The sequence below is a fragment of the Pelecanus crispus genome, chromosome 3, assembly GCF_030463565.1.
Source record: "Pelecanus crispus isolate bPelCri1 chromosome 3, bPelCri1.pri, whole genome shotgun sequence".
In the NCBI taxonomy this organism is placed as follows: Eukaryota; Metazoa; Chordata; class Aves; order Pelecaniformes; family Pelecanidae; genus Pelecanus; species Pelecanus crispus.
In genome coordinates, this window is record NC_134645.1 from 108,850,601 (window position 1) to 108,877,041 (window position 26,441).

A 26,441-nucleotide genomic window follows, 5' to 3' on the forward strand; every position below is an offset into this window, starting at 1 on the left:
ATTATGGGCTCTGGGCAAGGAATCCATCACTCATGCTGGAAATCCAGCAAGGGGTTTTGGCCTGTCTAAGGAAACCTGCCTTCCATATCAAAAGGTGGAAGAATATTTCATTGACACTGGGAGTATATTGTAGTCACGTGACAGTAGTCTTCAGTATCTTTAGTAAGTCAGGGAAGAAGGTCAGCCTCTTTCTCTCAGTCTTAAATCTCAATTATTTCATTTCATTTCACTATTTCTAAATCATTGTTTAAAAACTTATTCTAAAAAAGGTTTGTGAAATATTTTAACAGGTTTGGCAATTTGGGGGGAAGGGAGTTGTTTGTGGTGTTTTTTAAAGCAGGAAAAATGCAATACTCTCTGTTCAACTAGTTTCATAATGAGAACAATGTAATCAGCCAAGGAGTACAAAGGTCAGATTGTTCATTATGAAAATGGAATTTCACGCTCTTCATTTTCTGAAAGTGCCTTTTATTTTATTTCTTTATATATCATTTAAAACGAAGGATAATCTTCACTTGTTTACACACCAGGCAATTTGACTGACGTTTTGAAAACACTGTAGAGAGTATAAATCACAGATCCTTTCTTTAAGGAAAATAATTTTCTACTGATGATGCATTTATACTAAATACTACAAAAGGATAAGAAAATGTAATTAAAACAAAGGGAGTTAAGGTCAGGAGATTAAACATTCTGTTATTGACCGCTTTGCCATGTCATTAAATCCAGAAGGTAAGGTTTATGAACTCAGAAGAATTTAGCTAGAAACCGTGAAGAACAACTCTCTGACAAGCAGCTTTGCAGAAAAGAATCTGGGCCTTAAAAAGAAGTAAACTTGGAACTTAGCATAACAGTGTAATGGTTTTTTTAAAAAAGACAAATAGAAGGGAATTTGTATGCAGGCAAATAATTGTAGGAGGTGTGGAGTTGCCATTTCTCTGTTGAAAAAAATTTATTTGAAATAATGTCTCCAGTTTGTGCGCTGCCATTCAAGAAAGACATGAACCAACTAGAAAAAGTTCAAAGAATAGCAAAAGACTGTCATTTTAGGGATAGGGAATACATGATCTATGGGGAAAGGTTACATGAACCAGATTTTGTCAACTTAAGGGGAAAGCTAGAGGTCTGACAAAGTCTTTGAACACATAGAAAAGCTGTTGCCAAAAGAAAAAAGAATAATCTCTTCTCTGTGTCCTCGGTGGATAGGACAAGAAGCAAACAGGCTTAAATTGCAGGAAGAAAGATTCAGGAATACTAGAAAAACTTTTAAACTGTAAGCATAGTAGGATTAGGAATAGATCCTGTCCAAAGAACCTGGACATTTTCATGGGTAGTTGTCATGGATCGGACAAGCCTCTGTCAATGAGATAGGTATAACTGATCCTCTGTGTGGGCAAGCAGTTGAATTACATGGCATTTGAGAGTCTTTCCTAGTAAGTGATTCCATGATCTTAGTGAATTGTTTCATGTTTCAGGCAAGAATTACTTTTTACATATAACAGAGAAAACTGAAATTTTCCTGCCTTCTTATGCTAATTATGCCTTTTTGAAATCACTAAAAATGCCATTAGTTCTACAAAACCAGATTTAAGGATTTGATATTTTTTTTTCTTTAGTGAGAAAATAACTGCATGAACATTTAGCCATGGAACAGATGTGTGTAGGTGTCAGACAGCTCCTGATGACATAAACAAGTATTAGAATGGATCCTTAATTGCATGCCAAAGCTCAGTGTCATAAATAGAATTTGATTTAACAACACAGCAGTATTTTACAGCATTTTGGGGAAAAGAAGAAATATATTAAAGTGGTAGGTGCCTGGGTTGTATTATGGGCTATACTCTGACACCCTTTGTTTAGGTAAATCAGTACCAGACATCAGAAATAGCTTCAGCAAAAGTGTTGCTCAGTATAAGCAAGGGTGTTATAAAATAAGCAGATGGGCCTTCAAAAACCCTTTCATAGATTATTTACAGAACCGAAGCATTACTGAATGGAACCAATTCCCTAGTTGTCTAACATTTAGGCACAAATTTGTATGCTCACATGAGGTAGACTAAAGTTTCACTTTCTTTTGCTGGGGGTCCTGAATTCGCAATACTTCTTAGTTAACATATTTTACAGAGTTAGCATGGCAATTAACAGTCTTTAGCTACATCTACACTGCTAAACTACAGACAACCTAAACACAGGTTTGAATACTAGCACACAGTCATTCCTGCTGTGTGTTTGTTAGCACATTTGTCCTAGCACCTGGCTAATAATAATCTCTCAGGTAACACCTGGGTACAATCTGGGGAAAACACATAAATAAAGGCACACTAGCTGTGAATGGAAGACTTTAGCTGTGAACTGTGAGCCACACTGTGCTACTTGCCTCTATGTCAAGAAACAGCCCCCTGTTGTGTCTTATTTATGAACAAAACCTGTAGTTTTGGAGTCTGAAACTTCAGGAATATTCTTAATAAACTGCAATTATGGTGCAGGGATGCCTCTGTATTGTATAGGTGGTGAGTGTGAGGTGGAGCTTGTAGGGCTGGGGGTGAAGAGCTGATAGACATCAAAACAGCCTAAAGGCTGAAGACTTTCTGCTCTGAGCTGATGTGGGCAGTGAAAGGAGACACGCAGCAAGCTAAGTAAAGGTCACTCACTTTCCAGGACATTCAGTGTCATCAGTGGGGATATGGCGGTAGCTTTTAACAGGAGATCTCAGAAGCAATGGCAATCTCAACACGTAATACAGCAGAAATGAACCAAAAGACATCCAGCAGAGTTTGGCTGGAACATTACACTGCCTGTGTTTTAAGGAGTTTATACTGAATTGAAATTCATGAGGAACTAGTAGACTTACCGGGTTCTGGCATAGTCCAGGCTTTACACTTAAAATGTTCACTAGGATCTGAAGGTTGACCTATTCCAACCAGATTTGCAGCAGCAACTTTGAATTCATAGAAGGCATCTTCTGTCAAATCCTCTACCTTTTTTGAGAAAACAATTCAATATATCAAAAGCTATTATTTATATTCTTTTAATAAATACTTAAAAATAAGCATTCTGACATTGGTTAATTAATTATCAGACCTTACTGCTGTGCTGGAGTACTGGAAGGATATAATTTGAAGATTTTACCCTTAAACCAAGCACACTGCAGAAATCTACATTGTACTTCCATGTTTCAGCCACATCATCCTAGGAATAACAGGACTCAATATATTGGCATGAGAGGCTGTAAAAGGTCAGAGCAAAGGTCCAGGGAGCCCACTCAATGAATGACCACTAGCAGATACTTATGGGTGACTGTTCTAACATGAAATACCTTCTTGTATTGCTTACAAATGGCTATTCATAAGCCATTCACTTAAGCAAGAGTTCATATGGTATTTTGGTCTAAAGAGGTCATAGTGGACTGACCAGGGAGGAAAGGAAAACACCAGGAAACTAAAGGAAAAGCTAATCCAATTAGTTCAGCAGTGTGCTGATGTAACTCTGGGAAAGATTCTCTCCATAATTTTTTCTGGCTTCTGTACATCTTTCTCTTAATATTACCTACTATTACGTGAGGAAGTAAGCACTGGAAATGGGATGACTAGACTCTGTGCTATACCTCTGCGAACATCCCTGGTAAATGATCCCTGACTTATCTAATGAGTCCATCACCACATCACCATCTCAGCTTTTGAGGTCATGGTAGACAAGCTATAAGGCATGAGCTTCTTGACACCCTGAGCACCTCATGGTAGCAGCTCTCTTCTATCCTTCCTCTTCCAGACCACCTAAATGCAATAAACACGTCTTCTACACCTCAGTCCTCTGCATAATTTTCCCAAAATTATTTTTAATCATATGTCTCAAGAGAAAGAGGCAGCTGAGGGTAGTACTTCTAGTGGAGATACTGAACAGTTTTCGGTATTCATGAATAGACAAACTGTGACTATGTTCTCTGGGAAAATGTGAGATAAAAAAAGATTTTGGTGTGATTTTTTTAATGGTGACAAACATGATGGGGCAGTCTATTGGGTTTGCATGGCAAGGTTTTGGTAGCAAGGGGGCTACAGGGGTGGCTTCTGTGAGAAGCTGCTAGAAGCTTCCCTTATGTCTGATAGAGCCAATGCCAGACGGCTCCAAGACGGACCCACTGCTGGCCAAGGCTGAGCCCATCAGTGACAGTGGTAGTGCTTCTGGGATAACATAGTTAAGAAGGGGAAAAAACTGCTGCGGAACAGCAGTCGGAGAGAGGAGTGAGAATATGTGAGAGGAACAACTCTGCAGACACCAAGGTCAGTGAAGAAGGAGGGGGAGGAGGTGCTCCAGGTGCTGGAACAGAGATTCCCCTGCAGCCCCTGGTGCAGACCATGGTGAGGCAGGCTGTGCCCCTGCAGCCCAGGGAGGTCCACGGTGGAGCAGATATCCACCTGCAGCCTGGGGAGGACCCCACGCCTGAGCAGGTGGATGTGCCCAATGAGGCTGTGACCCTGTGGGAAGCCCACGCTGGAGCAGGCTCCTGGCAGGACCTGTGGACCCGTGGAGAGAGGAGCCCAGGCTGGAGCAGGTTTGCTGGCAGGACTTGTGACCCCGTGGGGGATCCACGCTGGAGCATCTGCTCCTGAAGGACTGCACCCTGTGGAAGGGACCCACGCTGGAGCAGTTTGTGAAAAACTGTAGCCCGTGGGAAGGACTCATGTTGGAGAAGTTCATGGAGGACTGTCTCCCATGGGAGGGACCCCACACTGGAGCAGGGGAAGAGTGTGAGGAGTCCACCCCTTGAGGAAGAAGGAGCAGCAGGGACAACATGTGATGGACTGACAGCAACCCCCATTCCCCATCCCCCTGCGCCACTCTGGGGGAGGAGGTAGAGAAAATGGGGAGTGAAATTGAGCCCGGGAAGAAGGAAGGGGTGGGGGGAAGGTGTTTTAAGATTTGGCTTTTCATTTCTCATTATCCTACTCTGATTTGACTGTTAATAAATTAAACTAATTTCCCCAAGTTGAGTCTGTTTTGCCCATGATGGTGTCCTGGAGTTAATCTTCTTCCTAGTAGCTGGCATAGCACTGTGTTTTGGATTTGGCATGAGAATAATGTGATAGCACACTGATGTTTTAGTTGTTGCTAAGCCGTGTTTATACTAAGTCAAGGACTCTTCAGTTTCCCATGCTCTGCCGGTGAGGAGGTGCACAAGAAGCTGGGAGGGGGCACAGCCAGGACAGCTGACCCAAACTGTCCAAAGGGCTATTCCATACCATATGATTCATGGTCAGTATATAAGCTGGGGTGAGTTGGCCAGGGGGCAGGGATCACTGCTTGGGGACTGGCTGGGTGTTGGTCAGCAGGTGGTGAGATGTTGTATCACTTGGTTTTATTCCTGAGCTTTATTTCTCTCTCTTTTTGTTATTTTCCTTTTCACTACAATTTATTATTATTATTATCATCATCATTCACATTGTTATCATTATTATTATTACTATTATTATATTTTATTTCAATTATTAAACTGTTCTTATCTCAACCCGTAAGTTTTCTCGCTTTTACTCTTCCAATTCTCTCCCCCATCCCAGGGGCAGTGCGGGGAGTGAGTGAGCAGCTGTGTGCTGTTTAGTTGCTGGCTGGGGTTAAACCACGACAGATGGTAATTGCTGCCTGATCTCACCCTCTCCTTACCTTGACCCATGAGCCTTTTGTTATATTTTCTCTCCCCTGTCCAGTTGAGGAGGGGGAGTGATAGAGCGGCTTTGGTGGGCACCTGGTGTCCAGCCAGGGTCAACCCACCACTGGCAGCATCAAATACAAGGCCAAAGCAAACAATGTGAGCTAGGAAAAGTCAGGCACTATCACAATTTAGATAGAATTTTCTGAAGATAGAGAGCTATATAGTGATTCACAAGAGAGAATAGCAGCTCAGCCTATAAAAATGGTTTTGAAATCCCAGGCTACTAAGGGAAAGAATATTTGTGGGGTTCCCACAGAATTATTTAATCAGTGAGGGTTAAAGCTTTAGTGATTACCCGCTGCTGTACTGTATATCTCAGGGCCTTCTCTGCTTGCAGTATGTCATAAAATATTCTGTGCTACTAAAAGCTGTCTTGCTTTTATTTCCCATCAGTATTTCAGATTCCAGTCATTCAAACTAATGTATGAAGATGCACCTTCAGGCACAAATACATTTACTGGCAGGAGTGAGAATTAATATCCAATTAATAAAACTCTGAATGGTTTCCGTTAATTTACATTACTCATTTGTTTACAAATGCATTAAAAAATGAAAATATCTGGAAAGCATTGCTTAGTATTGCCCTTTCATGCCTATCTTACCTGCCCTTTTTTATTTCTCAACATCCATGCTCCACCTGCTATGTCAGAGGTGCCAGTTATAAACTCAGTCACAAGCATACATCTGAGGATTGCTGGCTGCCTTCTGTGCATGAAACATTCTTCTTGAGCTCATCTGCAGCATTATTTTCTACTTTAGTGTCAAATATCTGCTAAAGACTTACTTCTGCCCTCAGGTTTATAGGAAAGTTGCTGACTTGCAGAAATAATTTTAAGAAGTGTTTAGGAATAAAATCTGATTGTTTAACTTAATTTAACAAGGGTCAGATTGATTAACTACTTGCTACATCCTATCTTCCTAACCTTTCTTCGTGGAAGTTCACATCAAAATTTTCCTCTTTTAAGAAATATTAAATACATTGTAAGTGCAACCAGAACTAATTTATTTCAAAACTAAAAATCATTGCTCTGGTACTCTCGAAAGGAGGCGATGAGGCATAATGCCAGGTTTATTAATATACTTCCCTTTCCAGCTGAAGGCAGATTTTGAGAGTAAGAACAGGGACAGTTACATTTGTTCTCAGCCCATCTCCATTTAATTTACAAGTCTCCGGTTCTACAGACAGCACGTTCATCTGTCCTGCTAAATGCTTCCATCCTTTCTCTGCATGTTATTACAGTGGTGATACATATAGTGCTCATTAATGAATACAGTTTATGAAGCATTTTATAGCTCATCTTGTTCTTTGTGAAAAACGTGCTTCACAACTTTTTCCTCAAGTTTCCTCATCTGAATGGCCTTATTGGTTTTAGAATTTCATAGCAGGGGATAGCACTGATTCTCTATCCCAGTTTTTAGGCTTGTTGCACTCCAAAATGCACAATGGAAGGGCCTGTTTTTGCTGTAGTAAGTAGTTAAAGAACTTCTCTGCAAGAAAGTAGAACTCTGCCGAAAGCAAAGAAATAGGACAAGTCAAGTCCAGAAAGATAATCATTAAACAGTACCAACCGTATAAATCGTCCGGGTAATAAGGGAAGAATTGACTTCATGCCAGTTTTGATGGTTAGCTTCCCGTTTATCCATATAATAACCGAGGATTGGTGAACCTCCACTGTATTTTGGTGCTTTCCAGCCAAGGGTCATTGAATGACCATCACAGTTCAGAAGTGTGATACCATGAGGATATGATGGACAAGCTATAAGGAAATAAGCATACCGAGAGTTAGGACAGAGTCTAAAAGTGTAGAAGTTGTTTAGCATTTTTTGCATTGCTTTTGTTTTCTGCAGCATACTGTTATCAGTTGTATATCAATAACAAAGTAGTTGTAAAGCTCTTAATCAACATTAATTTTATCTCCAAACAGAAACATGGAAGCTTTTGAAACATCTACCTAATGTGCTGCCCTCTCAGGAGATAGCAAGAAGGAATAGATGATCTTTGGTATGGAAATGGTACTGTCAGCAAAAGTGTCTCCAGACAAAATGTTATGCCAGAAGATTGAAATGGATCAGAAGATCTTTTCCTGCTGAGAACCAAGTAAGTTGCTCAAGTACTTTTAGAATCAGTAAGAATCTCACAATAAGAAAAAAAAAGGCTATGAACTTGAATGAAATGGAGTCATATGACTCTGATCTATGGTCTTCATGTTTTTCCCCTCTTATCCCCATATTATATGCCTACTTCAGACTGAGTGCTTTCTACCCTATAAGGAATAGAAAATATTTAGACTTCCACTAGCTTAACCTATGTTGAGACAGAAAAGACATTCCCTTCATGAATTTACCTTCATGAGTTTACTCCCATCTGTAGCAGAAGCAAAAATGTCACCAAGGCATCTGCCTAGAGATTAAGAAAACTGTTTTCCTGAGCTTTTTACACCCGTACTACTAGCAAACACACTTTCTAGAAAGACCTGTTTTGTATTTACCATCCGTGCATGAAAGTTTGCCCAAAGGTACCCCTTTCTTGTCCCTGTTGTGCTGCAGTCTAAGCTCCTGCCCCTGAAGCTCATCTGATATCTGCAGTTGAATTACAGTATGACTTGAGAGAATGTGACTTACCTCATTCAGAAGAGAATATGTTAGCAGAGGGCCTTAATACAGTTCCTGATCTTGTAGCTGTACTAGTGATCAGCATGAAAACAGATAGTGATCAGCAGAACTGCCCTTTTGTTCTTTTTTTCAAATGTGCTATTAGAGGACATAAAACATGGCCGTTGTGATTTTTACTTCTTCTTGGTAAATAAGAACGGCCATAGCAAACTCCTGTAATTGCCCTTAAATAATACTGCAGAAAGATTCTGTCCATGCTAATGTAAGTCACCTGTAAATAGTCCTGATGAATTCCTGTTAAGGCTACCGAAGTGGATAAACGCCATCCACAACCCATAGGCGCGTGTAAGATCCATGTGCGCTGTGTTTGGTGACATAGCTCATGCAACCCTCATCTTCAAAACACACAGTGACAAAACAAAAAGTGCAAGTGCATTTACAACATAGGGGTGAATGGTGTGAAAGTGTGCACCACCTACCCATATGAGACACACTTTGTCCTAAAAAAAATCAAAGTAAGTTTGTCAGTACCATCTCATTCAAATTTATCTTCTAATAGCCATTCTGAATTATAAATCATTCAGAGGATTATTTCTGACAAGTATGCCTATTGGTCGTCTTCTCCAAGAGGTGGAGGCCATTTAGGTGGGGGAACGATGTTCTATTTTAAATTTTTCAGTATGAAACTGAAACTGTGCAGAAATTAATACCAGACTATACTATCCCAGATCTGTGTACTTTTTGTTCTAAATAATTATCCAGCGCTCCACTCAGCATGTATCATTCCTACTGAAGGTTGCACAATGGATTGTTCTTACACTGAAATTTTGCTTGCAGGGTATCAGAGGAGGTAGATTGTGCTCCAGCCTGGAGCCAAAGGGAATTTTCTGTTTGGTCCAGCCACACAGGAATGAAGTTTCCTGAAAATCTTCTAAACTGAGCAAATTAGCGCTAAACTGATTTACACCACTCCAAATCACCCAGACGCTACTTGTCAAACAATCAAGATTCACAGTTTCTTTGTTACAACTGAGGAGCAGAAGGCAGCCTGGCCATTATAGTGAATCTGACCAAATATTTCTATCAGATATTATTAATAACTTTTTTTTTTAACAATGACTTTTCTCTGTAGAACAGCCCCATGCCAGAGCATAAATTTCCCTAAGGGGATGTGCTCAATAGCTGCAAAATGTACCATTATAGCAAATGAGACCAAAGGAGTTGATTGCTGAAAATATGTAACTCATTCAAGAAACAAGAAGCTGAGCTGCACAGATTCATACTTACTAAGGGCTGCCTGTACTGTTATAGCCTCTGACTCCTGTGAGTTTTCACTGAATCCTACAGCATTCACAGCTTTCACACGGAAGACATACTGCTCTCCAGTTTCCAGACCATGAACAACAAACCTGGGTTAAATAAAAATAGCATCACATATTAGTATATATTTTACGGAACCATTCTGTGCTGTAACATGAAATCTTGGCAACAATAAGAAAGCTCAACCTCATGAATACCTCACAAAGGAAATTTCCAAGACGGAAACCGTAATACAATGATGTGATGTAGTACAATATAATTGGATGGGGCACTGGAACAAAAGTCACAGTACTCATATAAATTGTTAGTGCTGATCTATCAGGTAGAGTCAGATAAACTGTAATATATTCCCTCTGAACTTTGGCTTGCTAAATTCTAATCTATTCTAGGAAGGGACTATATTTTTCACTGTATTTTCATAGTCTCTATCAAAAATAGCTTTCAGATTTGATCTGAGGTTCTAGGTAATTATTGCAGCAGATGGAATAGTCAGAACTATTCTATTGTAGGATATGTTCACATATGAACAAATGAAATGTTTTTCTTATTTTTGTGCTGTCCAAATCCCTTTAAGCAAGAATTAATCTCTACTTTTTCTTTGATCAAATTCTTGACTACTTGATCAAAGGATTCAGCAGAATACAAAGTCACTCAAAATTAATTAATAACTGACAAAATGCACTAAACAACATGATGTGCTTATTATATATGCATAAGAAAATATAAATTACACATCTGAACTTTGCATTTGGTGAGTGATTCCAATAAAAGTAAGTATGATTGTCACAATGGAAATTACTTGAAGAATCACATAATGAAGTGTGATGTTTTCCAGAGGGAGTAAGAAAGCATCAGAATTAGACAGGGCTAGTGTCATGACAAGGGAACTAGAAACAGGGGCTACTGTCCTTTGCCCACAGACGTAGCAGATCAGGGAGCCTTGATGTTTCAGGGGTGGGACACCCGAATTTCCCACACAGCACTGTGGGCAGCGGAAGCACTTTCCCCACCATGTTTATAGCAGACACAATCTGCCCTTTTGCCCTGATGTCCATGGACTATGGGCCCCAGAAGGAAACACCCTGGAAAGTTTTTGAGTTCCCTCTCCTTCCCCTACTTTTCCTCATGTGTATCAGGCCTGTTTACCCCATAACATAGTTCAGACTTTAAAAAAGGTATTTATTTTATGCTTACTCATGTCCACGAATAATGCTTCTAGAACCTGCTTTTATTATTCAAAGTCATGGAGTAGACAAAAGATGCTTCTCTTTGGAGAAAAAAAAAAGGGAGGTGGAGAAATTCTGCCCTGCAAACTGAAAAGCTTAGCTCTGAGAGTCTGCAGACTGTTTTTCTTCCCATTCATTCAACATTCACCTTCCATGATAACACCAGTGCTCAGCACATAAATTGGCTTGATACTTTCCTACAGTATTCAAACATCCCCAAAATACAGTATTATTGTCAATACCTGTTATATTTAATAGGTTTATGGTTACTGGGTTCCCAGTGATTTGATCCCACCACAGAATAGTCAATGTAGTAGCCATATAAATCCTCCTCATGTTTTGGTTTATCCCATTGAACTACAACAGATGTTTTTGTATTCCTTGTGGCCACTACCCGACCAGGTGCAGATGGGACAACTAAGAAAAAGAGAGAAAACATATACTATTATGAAATACATACAAATAAAAGTAAGCTGCAGTAGATGCAACACGGCATACTTTTATCATATTTAATCACTACAGCTATGACTTCTCCTACCGTGTTAATATTGCCATGTGCGATATATTTTTTAGTATATTTGTTTCACTGTAAGTCTGGATATGTCTATATATGTGCATATAAATATATTTATTTTTCTATTTGTTTACTTAGAGTAAACTTAACCTAAGCTATGAGGCTCCCTACTGGTCTGATTTTACATAGGTTTTCCGAGGAGAGAGTTATAGGAGAACATGTTTTCAAATATCAGTGTGGATAAAGGCATACAGGTATAAGAACCTCTCACATAAGAGGTTTATGTATAGCTTATATCCCTGTAGCACTACTGCATCAGTAAGAAATGCACATAAACTGTAGAGGTGTGATATCATGAGTATTAAGAAATGCTACCTTCCAGTCAACTAATGACAACCCCAATTCAGAAAAGGCCAGCTTTACAGGACAATTTTGAGCATATGTTTGAATGCTAAGTGTTTAGCTAGACTTAGCTAAATGGATTTCACAGAAGCACAGGAACATTGATTGGAAGGGATCTCTGGGCATCACCTAGTCCGGCCTATCACAGAGCGTGGGATTATCACCAACACTAAATTGGGTTGTCAGACACGGGTTTGTCCAAGTCTTGAAAACTTCTGACAATAGAGATTCACAGTTTCCCTGCACAACCTCTTCCAGCATTGCCCTCTGCACCTTTTTCACTAAGAATGAACAACCTGAATTTACTAAGCTACAATTTGTGGCTGTTGCCTCTGGGGGTTTTTTTCTCATCTAGCATTGCCGAGAACAGTTCGACACCAACACCTTTGTAAGTCAACAAACTAAACAAGCCCAGCTACCTCCACCTCTCTTCACACATCACAACTTCTAGGCCCCTGGCCATCTTGATTGCCATTCAGTGGACGTCTCCAGTTCCTCTACATCCATCCCTCTAGACTAATGCAGCCAGAACTGGAACTAATACTCCAGGATCATCCTCAGCAGCACCAAGCAAAAGTGAATAAAGCTTCCTTCAATCTGTTGACTACAGTTCTCCCAATGTAGCATAGTAAGTTCACTTTACATGTAATGAAAGTTCACTGTTGTTTTATATTGACCTAAACACCCCGAATGTGCATAAATAGAATCAGAAACGTGAAGATCTAAATGGAAAAAGAAATCTTAGTAAGGGCCAACACACAGTCTGTACACTATAAAATATCTCTCTGAGCTTTCATAATGTAAGGAACTAAGGCAGTGTCTCGGTCTTTCATGACAGGTTGAGAGAGGCATCCAGCACTTGCCTATTGAAGGCATTTTAGTTTCCTCAGAATGATATATTGTGGAGAACTACAAGCAGCATGAAACAAAAGAAAGGCAACATTTTTTTTCATTTAGTCTTTCAATTTCAAAATGAAAAATACTTGCACACTGTTGTACTTTATGCAGTAAGTCTGTAAGATCAAATGAGTTCAGTTTGAGATAAAGGTAGCTACATTTAGGAGTTTATGGGTAAGTGTCTACAAGCTGCCATTATAGTCAAAGAACTAGGGCTTAATTCAGTTACCCAAACAAATTCATTTAGGTCTGTTTTAGAGCATCTGAGACTTCTTCATGGAGCTGCCAGATATGACTCAGGAGATACTGAATACCTACACCCCTCCAAAATGGCAAACTGAAAGCATTTGAAAAGGTACTGATGTATTTTAGCTCAGGTGGTAAACTCCATCCCTGAAAATACTCCTGCCCTTCCTCTTTAAAATAGCATCTTCTGCTTTCTGCTTTCCGCTATAGCTATGATTTATTCAGAGCATCTTGCATTAACCCCTAAGGGATAGCCTATTTTCTGTACTAAGTGAAATAAACATAGTATTTTTCTTCCTTACCTTGGGGAATGTTGAATGGTTTAAATAATTTATATGCATTAATGAGAAATCAAATCAAGTATACATAAAAGCAAAAGATGTTTTTATTTTATCATGTATAGTTATAGATCAAGCTAAAGGTGATGGATTTTATTTTTTTAAATTATGGTAAACATTAAGAAGGCTATATCTATCAGCATTTAGTGAACTATGCTATATCAGATACTATAAATATTTCTCATATTTCTAGAACATGTACTAGTAAGACGTGTGCTCTTAAGGTAACAGCTGTCAATACATGGGGCTGTTATATGTGGCCTCTGCAAAACTGCAAGAGCAAACCAAAAATTTGAACAACAAGATGAATAACCCCCTCCCTAAATTTTCACTTCTGTTTTTGAATGTGGCCCCAAGATAAACGCCTCATTTTCATTTGGAAACTTACCACTGAATATGTAGATGTCTCTTCCCCTATCCCTAAAATCTACTCATCTGCATGCCACAGGAATTTTGCACCAGCAGTAATTTGCAACTTAGAATACTAAGAAAGAAACAAAAGGCTACCTTATCCAGCTGAAACTGTAGGGAATTAGGTAGTATATAATTACCTCAGCCAGACAATATAATTATCTAAGTTAGCAATTAACCTGTATTACCCTATTTTTTGACAAGTCACATTAATAGAGCATCCTGAAGAATGAATAACTAAAATTAATTTAACTTTTTAATAATTATTGCACTCAGCAAGGAGACTTGTGATCATTAGGAAAATTTTGGAATGTTTCTAAAATTCGGCATCTTGGTCTTTTTGAAATCCTTCACAGTATTGAATACAAATTGATTCGATTACTATTATTGTAATTATACTAATCTAATTATAATGAGAGTTGTCTATTTCAATTTTGTAAAGTATCAATTGTATTTAACACTAATGCCTTACAATTAATGTCTTACCAATGGTATCTTGTGGTTGAATAGGTTTTGTGATTTCAGATGGATCACTGATGCCATGCTTGTTTGCTGACAAGACTCGGAAAACGTATGATTTTCCTTCTGCAAGGTCAAACACTGCATAGCGAGGAGATTTTACTGCAACCTGTGCATTGACTCTTTGCCAGCTTCCACTGCCAACCATGGACTACAAAAAAAAAAAAAAAAGAAAAAAAAAGCTGTGAATCACTTCTGTGAACTGTCAAAAAATGAACATATTGCTGTATTGCATCCTGTCATGAATTTATTTAAGAGCTATAAGAGAAGGATCACTCTCAAATGCCTCACTTTAACATATGCAAATTCTCATAGCTCATGCATTCCATTACTCTACAAAAAGGCCTGAATACCTCACTGTCTCCTTGCCTGTCTAGACTTCAATATATGCACTCTTGTACATACAGCTAGCCTTCAGCTAGGGCCATGACCGTCAGCTGTGATTGGCCCCAAAAGAATTACTCTCATGTCCTGCAAAACTCACTTGAACACCCAAAGGTTCAATATAAAGCAAGCAAGTCCTAATCCAAATTCTGCAGAAAACTAAGGAAGGGTATGTTACTTTACTCACCGCTTTATCTTTATGTATTCTGTTGAGTAAGGTCATGTCCCTAAAAGCATTCCTCAAATGAAATAATTACTTTTGAATATTCTCAGTGCAGCTGCTGAACTAATCATCACCACAACTGCACATGGAAGAGAGCCAGCAAACCAGCACTCTGAGAGAAGTCTTCTGTCCATTAGGTTCCCCAGATAAACTCTTGACCCAAAACAAAAATTAGTCATGGAATCTTTCAGCAATTTTAGTAAAACCCAAGTGCCCAGTAAATAGCTTAAATAAAATTTCCTTCAAGCACAGAAAGGTGCATACAAATAAAATGTTTATAAAACTTTGAAACAGAGAGTCTGGAGACAAAATCCGATAGACTGTGAACTTAGAGGAGCAACAGTGTTTCATGGGTGCTTGGAAACTACCCTGTATATAATGAGGCCTGCTATAGATAAATAATAAAAATGTAAACAGCTGGAGCCCGTATATCAAAATCTTTTTCATAGATACTGAACCCACCTAGTGTTCTCAACAGAAAAAGAAATACAACATCCTTTTTCTTCATAATAAAAAGATGGAAAATATGAAATAAAAATTATTTTGCCATATATTTTACTTTCTCGAATGAAAAACATTAATTTTTGCATTTCATTTTCACAGAGGAAAGAATCAACTTCACATTTTATTCTGTAGTTTGGTTTGATTTATCTGTTAAATAACGATTTTAAGGGAACATTGCTATACAGCATAGAGGACTCGTTTCCATTTTGTGTTTCCTGAAGCTTTTAAAAATTCATTTTTATTTTTCAGGACTGTCTTCTTTATTTGAAATAAATTAATTAGAAAATGTGCTTTTCTAAATTAACAGATGACTGTGGAAAACAAAAACCAAACATTCACCTATGAACTGATTGAGCTATTCATATATATAAGTTATTTATATGCAAAAAGATTTTAGATTCAGGTATTAATTAGTATCATGAACCTTTTTTTCTAATAATAGCCTTTTAGTCCTCATTCTCACTTTCCTTCAGTAAGTTTGGCATTTAATTAAGACTTGTTTGCTCATCATTGTCATTGCTTTATACTGTTTCTGGAGCTATATAAAGCTATTTCTGTAAAACAAGCAGGTACATATATTTTCCAATTCATACTTAGAAAGAAATCCAACTAACCAAGTGTAGGTGTCCACTCAATGGAAATCTACATCTGAGCTTTTTATCTGGGCTATTTCTGCATATTCTGGAAACAACGAGGTATTTTCATGCCAAGAGATGGTTCAAAATCCTTAAGTCAGTATGCTTGGAATTTATTGGTAAGAGCAGATGTATGAAACTGGGAATAAGTACAAGGAAGACATACTATTTTATTGCATAGAAAGAAAACTAGATACTTATTTCTATGGAAATTTTCATTTCTTCTTTTGAATGTGAAGGCAGAGCAGGAAAAATCATGGACAAGCTTGCTGGAAAATTTAACTAGTGAGTGGACTTCACGTTACACCTATTGGTTCAACATCCAGCAGGTAACGGAGGATGAACAATGTAACGATGGGCTATAAAGGTCTTTTGAAGTGGAGATTTTGATGTGACTGAGAAGGAAAAGACAAGAGGGGGACTGCAAAAAGAGGAGTGATGTGAACAGAATGATTGGCTGGGAAATGAACTTTGGAGGAATGTGCTGAACAGATGTGAGAAAAAAAAAAATTGCATGGTAAGGGCCTGAAAAAAGGCTGTCACAATATTCAAGATGCAAATTGAATGTGTGGCAGTTTTATGGACAGTTTTAGTGTTTGTGGATTGTTAAGAGGGGGCATATGGTAGAGGCATAATTCATAAAAACTAAGTATAGCTTGGCATGTAAGTGTTTGAGAGGTCAGGTATGAGGCCCAGTTTACCTACTGGGGAAACTTTGTAGCAAGGAGGAAAGATCATGACCTCTGGCTGTAATCCAACATACTTAATTTAGAAACCTGGCTTGGGGACAGGTGTATCTAAATCTTAGTAGCTTAGATGGGGGAAGAACAAACCTCACCTACAGTGATCACTGAAGTCCCCTGTCAAGTCAAAGGAAAGAGGAAGGCAGCCATGAAGACTACCAGGGAACAGTGAACCTGAGATAGGCATCTGCCTCTCCACTGACCTTACAGGGAATAAATTGGAAATGTCAGGGTATAGCAGAGGGTGCCGTAAGCCTGCAAAAAAGAAAGTGAAGATCAAATTATGAGTCACTGTTTATTCCTTGCTCTACCACAGGACTACCAGAAACTTCCCTGGGCTCAAGCTGCGCCAGGGGAGGTTTAGGTTGGAAATTAGGAAAAATTTCTTTACAGAAAGGGTGGTCAAGAATTGGAACAGGCTGCCCAGAGAGGTGGTGGAGTCACCATCCCTGGAGGTGTTCAAAAAATGGGTAGATGTGGCACTTGGGGACATGGTTTAGTCTAGTCTACCCTTGATTGGTTTAGAGTGGACTTGGTAGTGTAGGTTAATGGTTGGACTGGATGATCTTAAAGGTCTTTTCCAACCTAAATGATTCTATGATTCTATGATTCTATTCCCTATAATATAGGCAGGCTGCAAACTTCCAGTCTTGCCTGTAAGATTGCAAAATCTTAAGATGTTTCTTTTCCATTAAACCAGTACCTTACACATGTAGTGTGTTCTCATTTTAGACAGCAGTAAGCAAATAGCACAGGGGCATCCTTCTCCCCAGACCTTGAATTTCAATGCTCATTAAGTCATGTAATAAGACATTTGACTGTCCATGCTTCTCTAATATCCCATTACCTCATCCTGCGAGACCTCAGAAAGTGTTAGTTTTATTGTTCATTCTGTAGTTCTAAAAATGAGTTAAATGTAATTGCACACAGCAATGAGACACCTTACAGCTGAATGCCACTGTACAGTACAGTACCTTCTCAATGAAATACGTCAGTGGCTCCCTGCCACGGGGAACAGGTGGATCCCAGCTGAGTACAACATATGTTTTACTGATTTCTGAAGCATGTACATTGGTGGGAGGGCCTGGAATCTGAATATCGCCTGGAAGAGTAATAAATGTAGGGAGTGTTAAACATTAGATTAACCTCTGGGTCAGCACTCATGCTACAGCTCATCTTTCTGAACTCCCACCCTGTAGTGCAATGCTCAGCTATTAGGAGCTATGATATCATCTGTGCAGTTCATTTCCTCATTTCAATTAAATTTTGAGAAATTAAACATCAGTATTAAAAGTTAAGCTATTTACTTTTTCAGTAACTCAATATGCCCCCTGAAAACCTATGCATTTGTCACACTTCTTTTCTTTGATCAAATTTGAATTACTTCTGCCTGCTGGGCAGAATGCCGTGGAAAAAACCTACTCACTATATGCAAGTAAGAGATTTTTTTTTTGATCAAAGACAGCAGTCCAAAGAGTTATTACAAGAAATTAGACTAGAAGAAGGTATCTGGAAAGGAAGTACAGTAAGGAGAAAAGCAGCTTAAAACAAAGCAGAAAACAGAAAAGGAAGAAGAACGTATTAGCAATGGATCCTGCAATGTGACGGTATTACCAGCTGTATAGTCTAAAACTTTCTAAAAACCATGGATCGGAGGCATAACAATATGTCACCAGCCCGCTGCTGACTCAACCAGTTGGTGTGGCCTGAGCAAACCGCTCCCCACTCACCCTGCAGGGTTACCAGGAATGTGAGGCAGGGCGTGCGTACCCTGGGCCAGGCTGGAGGGAATCAGTGTGGGCCTTTGTGGTCATGCTCACCCACCACAGCATAAGAAACCAGTTTCGCTATCCAAGGGATTACAATGGTGTAAAAGAGCACTAGATAGGAGAGGCTTGGACCTATGACAGACAGCTTCTGGCATAGCTACACAGCCCTGAAGAAACCTCCTCTTGGTAATAGGTCATAAATAGCAACTCAGCAGATACCTACAAATACTTTATTTTTATGGCTTGCAATAGAGAAAGCAAGAAGTTTCATTCTTTTAAGGTATGTTTTGCCACTTCTCAGGCTAGCAAGGAGCATATATCCTCTATATGCTCAGGATTTGACATTAAAAGTGAGAAAAATGTTTCAATAATAATCTCTAAATCATGGAAGTGATGTTTTAACAGTTTATAAGCATCTGTAGAACCAACCAGGCTCAAACTGTACATTGAAGTTATTTCATCACACGTTTCCCAATCAAAAACAGACTTTTTTAAAAGCAAACTGACACATCCAAAGAAGTGTTTTTCCTCAGTGTTTTCTATATTTCATTTCCTACAAATACACTTTTTCTTTAAGAAAGGCACATGAATCAGCTGCGTTTAAGACAAAATTGCTGACATACAGTCAAGAAAATTACGATAATCTTTCACAGCATAATGCATAATGTCAAAAGGTTTCCAATTGGTTGAACATAACTAACATGTTTTCTTACATCCTTGAAAAAAACAAAGCTGACATAATTTCTAATCATATAACATGATGGTACAGTCTGCTCTCTCAGAATGGAAGGTCATCTGGCACTAAAAAGGAAAATCCATTTTTGATCTATGAGATCACTTTTTCAAAAATGGTCTCCAATCTTGCAGATGACAGTAACAATCTATATAAACACTGGCATTTGGATATTCATACTCCTTTATTAAATATGCACCTTCATGAAACAGAAATCTAAATATCATTACTTGTGATTATGCCAGAGTGGCCATTTAATATTTCCAATCATTCTCAGGCAAACCTGAGAGCAGTAGTATGTTCTTGGAAGCCAAACAAGTAAGATAAAAATATTCTGATCCTATAATGTGATTTTGATCCTATAATATCCATATCAATTCATTTATGGTACCATTGTAAAAATACAGAAACTTCATCTGTCCCACTTGTGCACTGGAGAAAACATTTAATGTCTGATTCTTCTTCAAACTACGCTTGTTCTCAGCTGGTTTTCCTTTTACTATGTTATTATTGGAGTTAACAGCTTTATAACCTTTTTGAAAGAGAGTAGGCAGAGGGGTTTTTTACAACTTAGTCATTATAGTTAACATTTTTGGCATTTTAAGTGAAATGAAGATCATTATCCAAGCACCCCAAAAATCACTACATATAGAATCAACCAAAGACAGAAGAAACTCAAGCTTTATCTCAAAAGCTGGCAATGATCTCTCCAATTGTCTTGAGGAAAAACAATGTTTAGTGTTTAACCTTAACCTTAAGAACAACCTCTCTATTCAGATATATATTAATTAAAGAATTGGGATGGATTGCATAAGTTTTTATGAAAATGGAAATAACTTGCTCAGATCATCAAATTCAGTCTGAAAAGCTATATTTAGCTCCCAGAAGGATAGAAGGAAAAGAAATGTGGGTGATCAAATGCAATGTTCAGCTGTTTAAACTCAGCTTAGCACTAGCCAAAACAAAAAAGTGAGGAGGTGCTGTCAGCACATAATGAAAGCAGTGCTCATGAAAGGGTGTGATGTTCTCTGTCCTTTTAGACGTCACCTTTCACTTCTGTTCTCTCAGCCTTGCAAGCCAGAAAATCCGTCTGTCTTATTATTATAAAGAGTTTACTCACTAGGTGGATTTCTGTTCAAGCTATGTTTCTAATTACAATGCTAAATTCCTGGGATATAAACAGATGGACTGAAATCATAGAAACGCTACATACCTTCAAGGTCATCCTTCCTGATGGTAATCTTTCGCCCTTCATCCACATGAATAGCTGTTAATCAAATTAATTCAATTAATTTCTTGAACCAGCTTAATATATTTACAAATTTTGCAAAATATTATTCATCAGCTGTTCAAAAACCTGTATACCTCTATTTCTATAACTCTGTTATTAAAGCCTTCCACAGATGGAGTCCACTGAAAGTCATACACTGCTTCATTCACTTTCATAGGAAAACAGAGCATGGTAAGACATTGCTAAAAAGCAAGAATCATACTCACAGTAGATTGACTCAATTCTGTGGCAGATTAGTAAACAATTGTATCATGAATTGGACATTTGTTATAGGAATTAATCCTAAAGCTAAATGGAAACACAGCATATTCAACTTAAACTTTACAAGCAACATTGGGGCAGTGCTCTGCATTCTTAATGACTTTCATTCCCCTCTGAGTAAAAGGAGCACACAAAACAGAAGGTATGCAAGAACATGATATACGGAATCTGCACAGGGGTTTAGGACATGGCTAAATCAATAAAACTACTCCCAAGAGCAAGCCAGCTTACTCTATTCATGGAGGAGCTCTCATAAGGCTCCTTTGCAGTCTGCAGTGGCCTTGAGCACAAGACCAGCTTTCAGAAAGCGCTTGTTCGTTAGATTGCCTTTTTCCATCTGCCAGAAAAGTCACAATATCAGAGACTCCCTCAACCTGTAGCATGGGGGCTTTGTGCCAGTACTGGTGAGAAAAAAAAACGTGGAAAAATACAACAGTCTGTGGGCCAGTGAATTCATATGACAATTTTTACTTTTTCTTTAACTAAAACACACATAGCTTTTTCAAAACTACCAGCAAACGTAGAATTTTATGGAATCTGAGGACCCATCTCCCAGAGCAAATAATACAAGCTTCCAGGGCGTATTAGCTCTTTTGAAAACATTGCTCCTTGTGATAATGAGTGTCTATGTTTAAAGCTAAGCAAAAACAGCCATAATGGAGATGGAGTACCCAGATCCTACCAAATTGTCTGTATGGACCTTGCCATTCCAGCTACATCCCCCACCTTGAAATTAGTGAGATATTACATCAAAGGAAGAAATAAACTCTGCTCTTTAGGTTAACTAAGAAAGGAGAATCTGAAAAAAAAATAAGATCGAATATTCAACATCTGTTTCAGCTTTACATAACCTACTTTGTGTTCTTTCCAGGTCAACAGGGTCAAGAGCTGCAACAGGTTCAGAGACTCGAGAAGGCCTGCTAATACCAGCACTGTTCACTGCTCTCACACGGAATATGTAAGACCGTCCCTCGTAAAGACCAGTCACAGGATACTTGCAGATTTTTACAGGAGCATCATTGCACTGGACCCAGTTTTCCAAACCTACTTCACATCTTGGAGTAACAGAAGACAGCATTTATCAGTATCGTCCCACAATAAATATACACCATCCTACACACATCAAGTCAGAATCACAGAAGTCATCCTCACTAAGTTGAGGAACTAAACCGTACACCTCATTAATGAAAGTCACACACTTTAAACGCTCTTTCCTCTGATCAGACAACCAATTCCCACCTTGCTCATATTTATTCATAATGCAATTGCAAAGGTCATTTTTCTTGCATGGTTTTTGGCCTTTTCAATTCTCTCTGCTTCCCTTCCATTTGGTTCTCTTCTTTGTTGTCTAAAGAACAAGTTATTCACTTTTATTTTTAACATGTATCTCCACAGAACATGCTCAAATTGCAACATTCACCTAATTCCTTCCATCTCTTTCTTGTCATATTTTTAAGCAAGCGTCTTTGTGCTTTTCCCTCCAGCAATGGTTGGGCCACAGAGTGTAGGAGTCATCAAGAAGCGGAGTGATGTCCTCACACTGGCTCCTTCGTGTGTACACATCTGTTTGGGTCCTACTACTACAAACTTTTGTGGAGAAGACTGCCTTTTGCCCTGACAGTACCAGAAAAAATAGGGTCATGATCAAGGGCTCCTTGGTGCTGCAGTAATCCAAGCAAAATGTCAAAAGACACATCTGACTAGATTATGCACAAAATAGGTGAAATATTCCCACGATCTATGCACTGCACAAACTGGGTATAAGTGATAGAGTCCCCAGGGCTTAAGTTAATTTCCTCATACTGACTGCCATTCATAAGCCAACATTTTCCAGCAATTCCCAGACAGTTGTCTCTCAACTAGACCAAATAACAGGGTAGTAAATAGCAAGGAGCTGCAAATGTGGCTTTTAAGTGTAGAGCAGTATACGTTATGAATTCATTTCAGTAATGTTTTTGCTGACTGACAGTTTCAGACACTAAGGATCAGATGTTCTGCTCTGGCTACAAGGGGCAAGCATGCACTTCACCAGAACAGACATGCAAAATAGCACTTGGATCCCCTGATTCTAGACTGCCCACACTGAGCTGAAACCTCAGCAAAGTGCAAAGCAGACTGGAGGAGAGAGGACTGCCAGTCTGATTTAAACTACCAGCTCCTGGGACCCCATGCCTTGAGCTCCTGGTGTACCACAGTTAATGCAGAAATAAAAAGATAATGTAGTAATTCTTAGACTTCAGCTTTTGCAGTATACTGCAAGAGACTAAATCTAATTCAAAGATGCCCATGGACTCTTGCTTCTACAAATTAAATATTGCCAGGTCTCATTCTCTGATTTGGCCACATCCATACTATTGAACATTTTTAGTGTCTGATAAAGTGTGGCTGCCTGCAAATGGTTGCTGTGAATGGCCCCCAGCCCTTGCTAACTCCCAGACTGTGCCCAGATTTCCTGGGAAGGTACTAGATCATCTGGACTAAAAGTTTGCCAGGGAACAACCTAGTAATTTAGCACAGTAGGCAAATGAGTTCCAGTGCCTAGGGTCTGTAAAAATATATCTAAAGAACCCACATATTGAAGGATATAATGGTTTTTTTTTTTTCCTTCACTATATACATGTTTTTGGCAATGAACAAAATTAAATAAATCCCAATGGTTACATACTTGTCGACAAAATAGCCAATGACTGGACTCTCACTGGTTGTGTTTGGTGGTTTCCAGGTAACAATAACATAGTCTCTGTTAGCATCATGGCATTTAACATCCATCGGCGCCCCTGGTGCTCCCGCGATCAATGCATCAGCATCTGGACCACAAACAAAAATAAATCAGTTTTGATCCTGACTCCTCTGAAATCTACCACAAACACAAAAGGGAAGATTTCCAGTTTGCTGTGCTATTCGTTTATATGAATGGGAGCCCAAAGACTTCATTACACGCTAATTCAATGCACTAATGAATCAGGCCCATAATGTCTATATCTCCACACAGATAAAAAAGTTCAGGGATATTTTTGAGAGCAGGAAAGCACTTTAAGCATCAAACACACACTACTTTTCATGAGAATTAAAAGCCCAAATACCCAATGGGGTTTTTTATGCTCTTTCCCACTGAAAGCTGTAGCTTAGTGGGTTACTGATCAGACCAAAGTACTGAGTAAAGAACATGTAGCTGAAGAAGATAAATCTTTTATGGAATAAAAAATTTGTAAACTCCTGGTACATTTCTAAGGCTACTTTTTATTTAAAGTCTTACAATACCAACAGGCATAAGTAATCAATGTTCTACCATTAAGATACCCTTCTGTGGCTTCATTTTGAGAGGTGTTGACTGACGTGGACTCACAACTCCTAAAGAAGTCTCCTAACAGGTAAAGTTCTCTCCCTTCAAAGAAAGGTTTCTATAACACAAAACCATCCTGTATAGAGTCTAAATTTATAGAGTGTAATTGCAATCAGTTGTGAGGTGGCTCCGATTATTACCCACTGCTGGTTATACAGGTGGGCAGTGACGAGATTGCAGAGAGAAGTCCTAGGCCAATGAAGAGGGACTTCAGGGCACTGGGGCGATTGCTCGCAGGATCGGGAGCACAGGTTGTGTTTTCCTCTATCCCGTCAGTGGCAGCAAGGAACACTGAAAGGAATGGGAAAACTCACCTGATTAACAGGTGGCTCAGAGGCTGGTGCCATCGCTGGAATTTTGGGTTCTTCGATCACAGGGAGGTCTACACGGCACCGGGCCTGCTGGCGGCTGATGGAGATCGGCTGTCTCCAAGGGGGAAAAGGATTCTCGCCCAAGAGTTGGCGGGACTCATTGAGAGGGCTTTAAACTAGGTTTGAAGGGGGAAGGGGATATAAACAGGCCCGCTAGTAAGGAGCCCAGGGGCGGCATGGCAACATTGGGGGCAAAATCGACAGCCCAGCTTAAGTGCATGTACAGCAATGCACGTAGCATGGGCAACAAACAGGAGGAGCTGGAGGCCCTTGTGCAGCAGGATGGCTATGACATAGTTGCCATCACGGAAACGTGGTGGGACGACTCTCATGACTGGAGTGCTGCACTGGAGGGCTATAAGCTCTTCAGAAGGGATAGGCAGGGTAGGAAAGGCGGTGGGGTGGCTCTGTATGTTAGGGAGTGTTTCGACTGCATAGAGCTTGACAGTGGTGATGACAAGGTGGAATGCTTATGGGTAAGGATGAGGGGGAAGGCTGGAAAGGCGGATGTCCTGTTGGGAGTCTGCTATAGACCACCCAACCAGGAGGTAGAGGTAGATGAGGCATTCTGTAAGCGGCTGGCAGAAGTGTCGCAATCGCTAGCCCTTGTTCTCATGGGGGACTTCAACTTGCCAGACATCTGCTGGAAATACCACACAGCAGAGAGGCAGCAGTCTTGGAAGTTCCTAGAGCATGTGGGGGATAACTTTCTAATGCAGCTGGTAAGCGAGCCTACCAGGGGAGGTGCCCCGCTTGACCTGCTGTTTACCAACAGAGAAGGGCTTGTGGGAAATGTCGAGGTCGGAGGCCGTCTCGGGCTTAGCAACCACGACATGATAAAGTTCTCAATTTTGGGTGATGCTAAGCGGAGGGGCAGCAAAACTATTACCATGGACTTCCGGAGGGCAGACTTTGCCCTCTTCAGGACCCTGGTTGGGAAAGTCCCTTGGGAGGCGGTCCTGAAGGGCAAAGGGGTCCAGGAAGGCTGGGCCCTCTTCAAGAAGGAAGTCTTAAGGGCGCAGGAGCGGGCTGTCCCCGTGTGTCGTAAGACCAACTGGAGGGGAAATCGACCGGCCTGGCTGAATAGGGAGCTTTTGCGGGGACTCAGGGAAAAAAGGAGAGTCTACCGCCTTTGGCAGAAGGGGCGGGCAGCTCAGGAGGAGTACAGGGATCTTGTTAGGTCCTGCAGGGAGGAAATTAGAAAGGCAAAAGCCCAGCTAGAACTCAATCTGGCCAGTGCTGTAAAAGACAATAAAAAATGCTTTTATAAGTACATCAGCAATAAAAGGAGAGCCAAGGAGGATCTCCATTCTTTGCTGGATGTGGGGGGGAATATTGTCACCGAGGACAAGGAAAAGGCTGAGGTACTTAACGCCTTCTTTGCCTCTGTGTTCAACAGCCAGACCAGTCATCCCCAGGGTACTCAGGCCCTTGAGCAAGAGGATAGGGACAGGGACCAGAATGGAGCCCACATAGTCCAGGAGGAAGCAGTTAATGACCTGCTATGCCACCTGGACGCTCACAAGTCTATGGGGCCGGATGGGATCCACCCAAGAGTACTGAGGGAGCTGGCAGAGGAGCTTGCCAAGCCACTTTCCATCATCTATCAACAGTCCTGGTTAACAGGGGAGGTCCCAGATGACTGGAGGCTTGCCAATGTGACGCCCATCTACAAGAAGGGCCAGAAGGAGGACCCGGGGAACTACAGGCCTGTCAGCCTGACCTCGGTGCCGGGGAAGATTATGGAGAGGTTCATCTTGAGCGAACTCCACAGGCAAGTACAGGTCAACCAGGGGATCAGGCCCAGCCAGCATGGGTTCACAAAAGGCAGGTCCTGCTTGGCCAACCTGATCTCCTTCTATGACCTGGTGACCCGCCTGGTAGATGATGGAAAGGCTGTGGATGTCATCTACCTCGACTTTAGCAAAGCTTTTGACACCGTCTCGCATAATATCCTCCTCGGGAAGCTGGCAGCTCACGGCTTAGACAGGCAT

General features: G+C 40.1%; 1 protein-coding gene across 1 annotated transcript in view; it reads right to left on the minus strand.

Annotated features, from left to right (window-relative positions):
• The window catches only part of MYOM2 (myomesin 2), a 74,840-nt gene that overhangs the window by 27,666 nt on the left and 20,733 nt on the right, over positions 1 to 26,441 (minus strand). Inside the window, exons 10-19 of the mRNA XM_075707735.1 lie at positions 23,399 to 23,540; positions 21,589 to 21,788; positions 20,395 to 20,448; positions 17,654 to 17,781; positions 14,158 to 14,341; positions 11,106 to 11,280; positions 9,605 to 9,726; positions 8,797 to 8,817; positions 7,274 to 7,461; positions 2,852 to 2,978 (exon numbers count right to left, since the gene is read on the minus strand). Coding sequence (XP_075563850.1) covers positions 2,852 to 2,978; positions 7,274 to 7,461; positions 8,797 to 8,817; positions 9,605 to 9,726; positions 11,106 to 11,280; positions 14,158 to 14,341; positions 17,654 to 17,781; positions 20,395 to 20,448; positions 21,589 to 21,788; positions 23,399 to 23,540 — 1,341 coding nt within the window. The remainder of the gene's footprint in view (positions 1 to 2,851; positions 2,979 to 7,273; positions 7,462 to 8,796; positions 8,818 to 9,604; positions 9,727 to 11,105; positions 11,281 to 14,157; positions 14,342 to 17,653; positions 17,782 to 20,394; positions 20,449 to 21,588; positions 21,789 to 23,398; positions 23,541 to 26,441) is intronic.